At 55.0% G+C, this 10,126-nt stretch overlaps 1 protein-coding gene across 11 annotated transcripts in view; it reads left to right on the top strand.

The window, feature by feature from the left end:
- The window catches only part of NAP1L4 (nucleosome assembly protein 1 like 4), a 57,098-nt gene extending 47,288 nt beyond the window's left edge, over positions 1 to 9,810 (top strand). For 8 of the 11 annotated variants that reach the window (XM_024749409.1, XM_024749404.1, XM_024749405.1 and 5 more), the window contains 4 exons: positions 72 to 191; positions 3,028 to 3,057; positions 3,502 to 3,558; positions 8,732 to 9,810. In XM_024749409.1, the coding sequence (XP_024605177.1) occupies positions 72 to 191; positions 3,028 to 3,057; positions 3,502 to 3,558; positions 8,732 to 8,770 (246 nt within the window). In that variant the 3' untranslated portion in view covers positions 8,771 to 9,810. Of the gene's footprint in view, positions 1 to 71; positions 192 to 3,027; positions 3,058 to 3,501; positions 3,559 to 5,387; positions 5,426 to 6,394; positions 7,577 to 8,731 lie in introns of all 11 variants that reach the window. The other 3 variants (XR_003003707.1, XR_003003706.1, XM_024749403.1) reach the window with 3 other exon arrangements.
- The last annotated feature ends 316 nt before the right edge of the window (positions 9,811 to 10,126 follow it).

Here is a 10,126-nt window from a genome sequence, read left to right as displayed (position 1 = left end):
CGGTCAGGCACGGGCAAGGGAATGGATGTTTACCCCACTGAAGCAAGTTAGCACTTGGCTTTTCCCCTCAGGATGAAGACTCCGAATTCACGTTAGCCTCCGACTTTGAGATTGGACACTTCTTCCGTGAGCGGATCGTGCCGCGCGCTGTGCTCTACTTCACGGGGGAGGCCATAGAGGACGACGACAACGTAGGTGGCCTGTGGGAGCCGCTGGGGTCAGAGCGGGTGCTGGCTTGGGAAGCCCAGCCGAGATTTTCATGACGTCCTCCAGCAGGTCCCCGGGGCACTGCCCTCTGGGGTTTGGAGGAAATAGACTGGGCAGGGAGATGGCAGAGGCGGGAGAGGCAGGCCTCTCTGAGGCGGCTGAGCACCACACGCCCACGCGGGCCCGGCCAGTGACTTGTTTCCGAATGTCCTCTAAGGACCCAGGGGTTCGCTGCTGCACACGAGGTCTGTGGCTTTGGGTGACTTCTGAACACGAGGAAACTCCTGTTCGCCAAGCGACGGCCAGCGCAGCCGAGTCGTGCCGGCATGTGGCATATCGACCCCAAAGAAATAGAACCCCACACTCCACAGAAAAACAGCCCGGCTGCGCAGGCCACCTTCCCCTCTGCTTGAAGGAACTCGCCCTCCCACAGTCAGAACTTGGGAGCAGGACCCCTGAGCACAGCCTGGCCAGCTGCCCCGGGCTGTCACCTGAAATGGTTCTCCATCGTGACCAAGGCCCGGTTGCCGCGAGCCCTCTTGTTGTGTGTGGAGTTAAAGGTCTGTCCTGTGGCGTGTTGCTGGAAGTGTGCTTAGGTGCTGTTTGCTCCCTTGTGTTGAGTGCTCTGAGGTTCCTTTCTGGCGAGGTCTGTTGTGGCTGCTGGACAGGTCCGAGCTGCTTCGTGCCCTCCTTTGTGCTGAAGGCCCCCACGCAGCGGGAGTGGGCCAGCCCAGGGCGTACTGGCTACATCGCCTGACACTGGTGAGCTTCTCAGGTGCGGCCTGTCCATCCCCGGGCGGGGAGGTACTTGTGGGAACCCGGGAACACGGACACACACAGCACAGCGCAGTTTGGGGTCATCTTAGCGCTCAGGTAGTTGCTCAGACTTAAGTTTTAGGAAATACTGGTTATGCGGCAAATTCTGGACCAGCGCTGTCCAGCGCACCTTCTGTGATGAGGGAGCTGTGCTCTGCCCCGTCTGCCGCAGCAGGACTGGCACCACGTGACGCTGGGAGGTTGAAGGTGCGGCCCTTGGCAGCTGAGGAACCAGGGTTTGCATTTATCTAATTTGACCAAAAAAGATCGAGTGGCTACACACAATGGGAAGCTCAGCTCTAGACCAGTGGTCTCAAACTGTTTTGATCGTACACCCGTCAGTCTAAAAGCTTAATTAGCAGCTCATGTATATTTATTTACAGTGTAGGCAGCATAGCGACTCCTGGTGAGCAACACAGTGTGTTTGCCTGCAACATCCGCATCCACGCTCATTCATAATGCCTTTGGTGCAGGCGCCACAGGTGCGCAGCGTGGTCCAGGGGCTCACGTCAGCCTGCGTCTGCTGCGGCCCCAGCTCTGCCGGTTCCCCCGCGTGGACCGGGGCTGGTGGTCGTCACTCCAGCTGCTCCTCAGGCTCCTGGCAGAGGAGGCTGGGTGGTACTGGGACAGAGACGAGTGCACTGACGTCAGACACGCCAGGGACGATGTGGACACTGGGCATCGTTATGGGGTGAAGTGGGCGGAGGAGGAGTCCTGGTTTCGTCTTCCACACTCAACGTGGGTCACCTCACTCGTCCCACGGGCTGCACACCCCACTCTGGAGCCTCTGCTCTGCCCGAGTGTGAGATGCCCGCACAGAGCTCGCTCAGAGGATGGGGCCAGGGTGAAATGATGGGCTTAGAACCTCAGAAAATGGGCACTTGAGCCTGTGTGAGGCTGGTTCCAGTGCGACCTGAAATGCTGCAGTGAGAGTCTTGTCGACTGCAAGACACTGAAAGGTCTTCTTTGTCAGAGGCCTGGAGGAAAAGGTGCCAAGACACGGTCAGATCCCAGGCCGACCGCACCAGGCCCTGCCCGCACTGTGCTCTTCTGAGTTCCCTTTGAGTCGTTGCTGACGAGTGGGGGGGCGGGGGGCTCCAAGAAGAAAGGGTTATAAGAGAAAGCTTGCTGAATCTTCTTGTGTCTGTGTCAGTGCAGCCACCAGGGACGAGGGTTATTTCGTTTTGTTTGGCTTTTGACAGCAGTCTGATACTCGGGACTTGGCTGAGAGCCTGGCCAGCAGTGTCTTTGGACACACAAGACATTGAATTGAGACGTTCGTTCATCCACAGTGTTGGAGTTTCTCCCATGCACACTTTTTCTGACTTATTTTAAAGATTAAACACCAAGATTTTATTACATTTCTAAGTGCAGATTAAAGATTTCCCCTTGTCTGAGTTATAAAATGACATTGAAAGTCCAGTATGTGATAAAATTACGCTACTGGTCTGCTTAGATCAGCCAGTTTCCCAGTTGGACCCAGCGCACACCCAAGCCAACGGTTTCCTTTCTTCACCCCGTCTCCATCCGTAGTCTTCGTTTTGAGTGGTTTTCGGATACCTGGTATCCTATTAACATGGCGGGGCTTGTGAGCAAGCAGCCCCGCAGTTCTGGCCCTGGCTTGGAGCAGAGGTGCCGGCGGCAGACTGGCCTCTGCTGAGAGGCCAGGCCACTTCCCGCTCTCCTTAGGCCCTATACCCCTGTGGGCGCTTGACGGGCTGTGTCTGGGTCAGGTTGCCATCACGCTTTATAAAACCTAAAAACGGGCTTCCCTGGTGGCGCAGCGGTTGAGAGTCCGCCTGCCGATGCAGGGGACGCGGGTTCGTGCCCCGGTCCGGGAGGATCCCACGTGCCGCGGGGCGGCTGGGCCCGTGAGCCATGGCTGCTGAGCCTGCGGGTCTGGAGCCCGTGCTCCGCAACGGGAGAGGCCACGACAGTGAGAGGCCCGCGTACCGCAAAAAAAAAAAAAACCAAAACCTAAAAACCTGTTTCCTTTCTTTTCAGTTTGAAGAAGGTGAGGAAGGAGAGGAGGAGGTAAGACATGGTTTTTGTGAGACATCATTCCCCGAGGTTGCTTTAGGCCTTCTCTGTTTGAGTGGATGAAGGTTATGAAGTCAGGGGACCACTTTAGACTCGTCTCGTGGGAAGCTGCCTTTGAAGCTTTCAGCCCTATTGAATACTACGGAAAGACACGGCAGATGGGTAGCAGTGTCCAGTTTGACCCTGCAGTTGGCTTATGAAAATGCATCTTAGAAAATAACCATTTAGCAAACCAAATCCACTTTTTCAGCAGTATGTTTATTTCAGGGTTATTTGCTAGAACAAGAAGTGTCCAAAGGAGGGGATGTAAAGAAGTATGGCTAGCAATGATTGTAATTGCTTTCCTTCAGAATCAGAGTATTGCTTTATTTGTGGCTGGTGAATCCACAAGAACTTAAGTCCTGTCTGTTCAACTAGCTCTCACTCCTTTTAATGCAGGAATTAGAAGGTGATGAGGAGGGAGAAGATGAGGACGATGCCGAAATTAACCCCAAGGTTAGTTATTTGGGGCTTCCCACGCCTGTGTATGCTACACTGTGGACCTTTTAAAACACGTTCCCCACTTTGAGGTAGTGGTGTTACAAATATGTACCTGTCATTCTCTAATTAGGAAAGTTAAAATGTACCAGGAAAACACTTGAATGAGGAGCTGTTTAGACCCCTGGTATATAGCTTGAGTGTTATATGAGTACTAAACTGCTTTCCGGTGCTTTCCCAAGCTCTATCTTAACTGGAGAAACTTGTTCAGTAGAGCAGCTTTACATTCCATCTTTAATTCTTTTAAGATAATGATTTAACTGACAACATGAATAAACTTTTTTGTTTTGTGTGTTTGTTTTTGGAAAAGGTACAGAGACGGGGCTTGGTGGGGGGCTTGTTTTGTTTTGTTAATGATGGGATAATGGAGTTGTAGGCATAATTTTACAATTGTACATGGGCTGAGAATACTCAAAAGACGTGTCTAGATAGCTCAGGTAATTTGAAATAAATTAGGAAGCTTTGCAAAAAGACAAAACAAAACAACCAATTAGGATGAGTGGGCGGTCCCATTAATCTTACGCCTGTCTGAGTTTTTACTTACGGACTCAGCTGAGCGTACATCAGGGACTTTGCCACTTGACACATATTTTAAATACAGAACTGTTCTAACGCTGTCCTGAAGCTGTAATTGCTCACGTGACATTTCTAGTTCACCTGACTCTTAGGACCAAATGTATCACGGGCTGTCAGAACACTAACATCACTTGGCATTGTAGAATCTTTATCTCTATTTAAGTAGACGTTGTTTGTTTGTTTGTTTACCCCCGTTGTGCCTGAAGTGGACCGGGCACTGAGCTGTCATTGTGTAGCTGGGTCTGATCGCTTTATAGCACCAGATGTTCCTATGAATGCATGCTTACAGCAGTAGTTCCTCCTGGGGAAGAATTCGTGGTGGGTTTAAATCCTCAGTGTGCCTTATAGATACTGCTCTGGGAGTGGGCTCGGGCATGTTCATGTTTTCAAAGCCAGCCTGTCTGTTGGGGCGTCACCATATGGACGGCGCACCTGTGCTCAGTTCCTGAGCTGCGAGCCTAGGGCCCTGCTTTGAGTGGATCGCCCTTCGCTGTCGGGTAATAATAGAACCGCGCCGTGCCCGGTCCCAGGTGTCTGTATCTGGCTGTTCTTCTGTGCTCGGGGGGTGCTGATGCACACGTTCACGGTGGGGTTTCTAGAGCAGAGATGGCTGGTTACCGTGTCCACTGCTGGACTCAAGTGCCCTGTCTCTGGTCGCTTGTCTCACTGACAGTGGCTGCTCTGTTCCCCATTTCTTGTTGTTTCCTCCTGTTGTCCGTCCTCTCTCTCCCCTTGCCAAACCTTCTGTCTCCTCTCACGTCTGGGTTTTCTAGAAGAGAATTCTCACCAGGTGATCACAGATAGCTTAACAGAAAGTAGAGACATGTCAGTAGTAAGCCTTCGTGAAGCCTTCGGTCTGTTGTGTTGGTTGGGAGTGGGCGAGGTGCCTGAGGAGGGCCCTTCGGTCAGCCACGTGCAGTCGAAATGCCCTAGTCCTGTCCCCTGGGGTCGTGACGTGACACTTCCGTTCCTCCACGTGCACCTCCTCAGAGGGTGCAGTCACATCACAGTCTGTACAAGCACAGGAAGATCAGGAAGAAGTGTTGCGGTGTTAAAGGTACAGATCTGGGTGTTGAGGTTTCCCATCTCAAGGTCGATATTTTTGCAGCCCTTTGTATCATGAGAAATGGTGGCTCTTTCCTCCTGTATAATTTTGTGCATTTCATTTTCTTTCATGCTGACAGTTCCTTTCAATTTTTTTCCCCATTTAGGTGTAATTTTTGTCTGTTAATCATTCATACGTTTCTAGGTAAGGTGGAATTCCATTCATTCCTAACTTCCAAACTTCTGGTCTGTGCTTTGTAGCAATGCCATGTTGCCGTGACTCGGTGGAGCGTCCGGGCGCACTCGGCACGTGCGGGCCCGGACAGGGGCTTTCTGAAGAGCAGTGTTTTTGTGCAGGTGTCTGTCGTGTGTGCTTTTAAAACCGAGTTGGTGATGGGGCTGCCGCCCCCCTCCCCACACCCCCCACACCCGGGAAGAGGACAGAACAGGAGGGCCCTGGGACCAGGATGCACAGGTCCCCCGGCCATGCTGGCCTCAGCAGGACGAGGTCTGCTGCCTGCTGTGATTCTTCTCGACGTGTGTCTGTTGCTTGTTGATACTTTTTCAGTCCAGGTGCTTTGCAGACCGATAGATAATAAAGGGGTAACTCGAATGCGCCAGGATCTTCTCTCTCAGAAGCTGCTGGCACCAGTTTTCACAGCAGCGTTAGTAAGTGCCGCTGAGGGGCGCACTGCTCGAACAAGCAGAGGACCTGTTGTAGATCCAAGTGAGCGCTGCAAGTCCCAGGAGCCGCCCTGTCCCCCTCCGGGGGTCATGGGTCCTCGTAGCTCTGCCCCAGTCATGAAGTCCCTCTCGTACGACACCGTCGGCTTTTGTGGGGCAACGGAGGAAGGTGCAAACAGGAGAGCCTGTGAGAAGCCAGGGCGGCAGTGTTAGCATCTAGGAGAGAGCAGGGGCTGCCCGCGTTGAGCTAAGCAGGCCAGCGGTGTGGGAGCGGCTCCCGGGAGAGCAGAGCTGTGTCTCTGCACCGCAGAGCCGTGGTCTGGGGGTCTGTTAGCCCCGTGCCTTCGAGGGTCCATCAGCATCGCCTTCCTGCTTACTCGGGCGGCTGGCTTTCTTACAAGACTAACGGGCAGGTGGGCAGACTTGGGCTAAAGGAAGCATTTTAATTAGATGAAGTGAATGTACACCTGGGATCTTTTCTGTTTTAAAGGGTCAGATCTGATCATTTAGAATTGTGTCTGATTCCTGCTGCCCTGTGTGTCTGAAGAACGTGTCAGCCAGGCTGGTTTGGCCCGAAGCCCCACTGCTCCCCACTCTACCCGTGACTGCGAAGCATCCATAAATGGTCCAGCCTGTACCTCTGGGCGAGGAGGACTCTTCTGTGGCAGAACCACAGCCGTGCCGTCTCGCCTGTGTCGTCAGGCGCCCCGTGGAGGGGGTCGTGTCATGGGCTGTTGGGCAGGCGCTCGGGCCTCGGGCCCCCAGCCCTGAGGCCATGGTGGTGGCGTGTGCTTGCTACCATCAGTGCAAGCCCTTCTTTTCAGTGCCCGCCCCCACCAGGCAGGGTGTTGACTGTTAGTTTGTGCCTTCGAAGCACCGACTCCCGTCCCTTGACAAGCGGCAGCATGAGAGACTGGGCTTCCAACAGCTTCGTGCCGTGGGGCAGAGGGCGCTCGGGTTTAGTGCAGTATTGCTCTGCCCTCTGTCACGGGCCGAAACTGTGGTGTCCCGGTGATGAAGCTCACATGCGTGGCTCCAGGCTTCTGCACTGGTGCCAGGCTGGGCTGAACGTGGCCCTCGGGAGGTGGGATGCTGCCTGGCAAGCCCCACCTTCTGCCTCCTTCTAAACACAGCGTCCCCACCCGGCTCCCACCCTCACAACAGCCCGTCCTGGTCTTGGTTTGGGCGAGGACCCGTCCCTCTGGCAGTCTTCAGCACCCGAGGAAGGAGTTCGTTGTCAACAGACAGATGGTTGATGCCGTCTCCTGGTTAAAGATAGATGCGATGTCACTGAGGCAGCGCCTTGTAAACCGCGTGCCGCTCTGCATTCATGGCGTCCTGTGCGTCCTGCGTATGTATTTACCCAGAGGATGTAGAGCAGCAAGCCCATGGCCCTGTGCCGCCCGCCCCGCCATACCACAGCCATGACACCGTCCCACTCCCTCAGCTTCAGCTTCTCTCACCTCCTTCCTTTCTGCAGATCCAGTTATGGAAACCCACACACTTCTCCCCCGTCCACAAAAGGCTGCACGCCACTGCCCCAGCCCCTGCCAGTGCTGTCCCAGTCCTGGGGCACCTCTGCACCTCGCCAGCGAGTCTGGAGCCGGCGTCTGATCTCCCTGGCCACAGTCTGGGCCACCTCCAGGTCTCCCCTTGAGACGACAGAGTTTGAGTTAGGTCTCTTTCAACTAGGATTTCTGATCGGGGTATTTGTTTTGGTGCCCAGGCTCTTTCTTTAGCGGTGTTTCCGGTGAGCGTGTGATGGGCCGGTGCCATTGGCCCAGTGCTGGGCAGCGCTGGGCCGAGACCCGGGCCAGACCTGGAAGTCCCAGCTTGTCCCTGTGCTGTTACACTTACAAACAAGGAGCCCAGCCCAGGGCCCCAGATTATCGTTTTGTCTTTATGCGCCCTTTACACATCATCTTTTTCATCCCTTAGGTGTGGTTTCCCAAGGAATGAACTGTAGCCCAGCTAATTCCATGCAAGGTGTCAGTTGTGTTATCCCAGATGGTTCTTCTGAACTGGGTGGTGTGGGTTTTTCTTAAGACTCCGTAGATGTGCCAAGTTGTATTCAGAGTAATGTCATCTTCGCAGCCAAGACCATAGGTTACTGAGGAGTAAATTCATTTGCTAAGAAGTACTGGTGAAATCGTTACCTGTCTCTCAGGCTGCTGTTGGCCTCCACACAGCATTCATGGGGTCGCTAAGTGGGTTTCAGCGACAGGAGACGCAGCTGCCAGACCACACGGAAGTGCGTCTGCTCCTTGTCTCGCTCGCGCCTTCTCTGAAAGGACGGAATTCCCAGCCGAGGGGGCTCCTGGGAGGACTGGGGCCTGGCTGTGGAGTTCTTGGTGGCCTCTCGTCCTTTGTCGGGGCGCCACGGGCCAGTGCAGGAGAGGCTTTGCTTCAGGGCCCGGCCTGGGGGCAGGTGTGCTCCAGGCAGCGCCGGGAGCCTTGTTCACCTCGGGGATGGAGGGGAGCCAGCGCTGTTTCCCGCCTGCTCACCCCAGAGCTGAGGCGCCTGCCAGCCTTGGGACGAGGGCACTGCTGTGCGTTTATTTACTGTCTGCCACCCGAGGACCTCCCTCAACTCGGAGACCCTCCCGCTGAGAATTAGAATGTCTTTATACAGAGAGAGGCAGCCCCGCTGTGACCTTGCTACTGGGAAGTTAGCTGCTTATTTGTTACTATTTTTAAAGTGTATTTGTAGTGGCCATGTTTTCAGCAAGAACAAGTGACTTGAGTCTTTGTTTTCGTTGTTGGTTGGAGATGCCTGGTTGATGGAATTGCTCGGTTCTCTACAAGTCTTGTTCTCTCTCGTTGACAGAAGGAGCCCAGCCAGCCCTCGGAGTGCAAGCAGCAGTGAGGCGCCGCTCGCTCGTGTGGACACGTGCTCACGCCTGACTTGTTTTCGAGTGCATGATTTTCACTTTAACTTCTCCTTTTACTTTATTATTTTGCTTAACCTGTACAGTGGCAACTCAGATGCATTTCAGAAATAGGAGGTTTAATTCTAGCACGCTCTACGGCCTTGGGTGCAGCTCAGTGGACCCGCCCAGCCCTGCCTTAGGGAGGGCCTCGCAGACCGCTGGGCTGGGGCGGTGGGGTGGGGGCCGATCACTTGACGCTGGGGGCACGTGTCCAGGGCGCAGTTCCAGGGCGTGTAGATCCAGTTCACCCCTCCCGCCATCAGACGGGATTCCTGCTTCTTTGGAAGAAACCCACATGCAGTTTCCAGTTGTCTCGGGAGAGCCGGCCGGGGTTGGCACTCATCCCGCTCGCCCTTTGGCTTTATTTTCCTCGGGGCTGGGGTGAGGGGTCACGGCGCCCACTGAGCCTGAGGCGCGAGCTTGTGTGATTCATCTCGTATTTATTTCTCTCACGCTTGTGAGGGCTTGGGACGTGAGCTGTCCTTCGAGTTTCTGAGACCCTGTGGGCACCAGAGACCCGGTGCCCCGAGCGAGAGTTGGTGGTCCGCCCGCATGGAAGAAGGCCTCCCTCCCGCCAGCCGTGGGCCGGGCTGGTTCTCGGGACGCACGGACCACGCTTGGCGCTGAGGACGGGGGGGTGGGGCTATGGGCAGAGCCAGGGTTTGCCAGGCTTCGCGGGGAGGGGCTCGGGCAGGAAAGTACAGCTTTCCCACGTAGTGTGTAAAATGTCTTGCTTTCTCGGTAGCTCCAGTTTCTCAGCCTCACATTCACCTTGTCTTAAAAGCCCTGGGTTCCGAGCGACCCGTTCTTGGCTGGAATGTGGGTGTCGAGTGTGTGACCTCTGGCCCCAGGGGCATCCACGCTGTGGCCAGGCTGTAGACTGCTCAGCCTTACTTAAGATACATTTGTAACTGAACACAGTGTTTTCCATTTGTACAGACTAGTTAGAATATTCTATTAAAGCTGTGAACTGCGAGCCCAGTGCCGTGTGTCTTCATTGCAGGAGGCCCGGCGGGCGGGTTGGGGCACTTGGGGCGGTGGGGCTTGGATGTGGTTGCGCAGCCTCCCGGAGCCCCGGGCGTGGGCAGATCCGGGGCTTCCGGGCTCCTGGGCTTCTGTTTTGATTTTGAGGCTTTCAAGCCCATCTTGAGTTAGGCTTGCCGGCCCACTTCACCGTCGGGGTGGGTCTGGGGTCCCCGGGTGGGCCCTTTGCTGCCCCGAGAGAGCGTCTGCTCCTTCCCCCAGCAGAGTCGTTTCTCCACGTGTGCGGGGCTGGGCCTTTCCGATGAGAA

Source organism: Neophocaena asiaeorientalis, unplaced genomic scaffold, assembly GCF_003031525.2.
Source record: "Neophocaena asiaeorientalis asiaeorientalis breed wild unplaced genomic scaffold, Neophocaena_asiaeorientalis_V1.1 scaffold43, whole genome shotgun sequence".
Taxonomy (NCBI): Eukaryota; Metazoa; Chordata; class Mammalia; order Artiodactyla; family Phocoenidae; genus Neophocaena; species Neophocaena asiaeorientalis.
The sequence above is the reverse complement of the archived record's forward strand: the minus strand, read 5'-3'. Positions and strand labels throughout refer to the sequence as shown.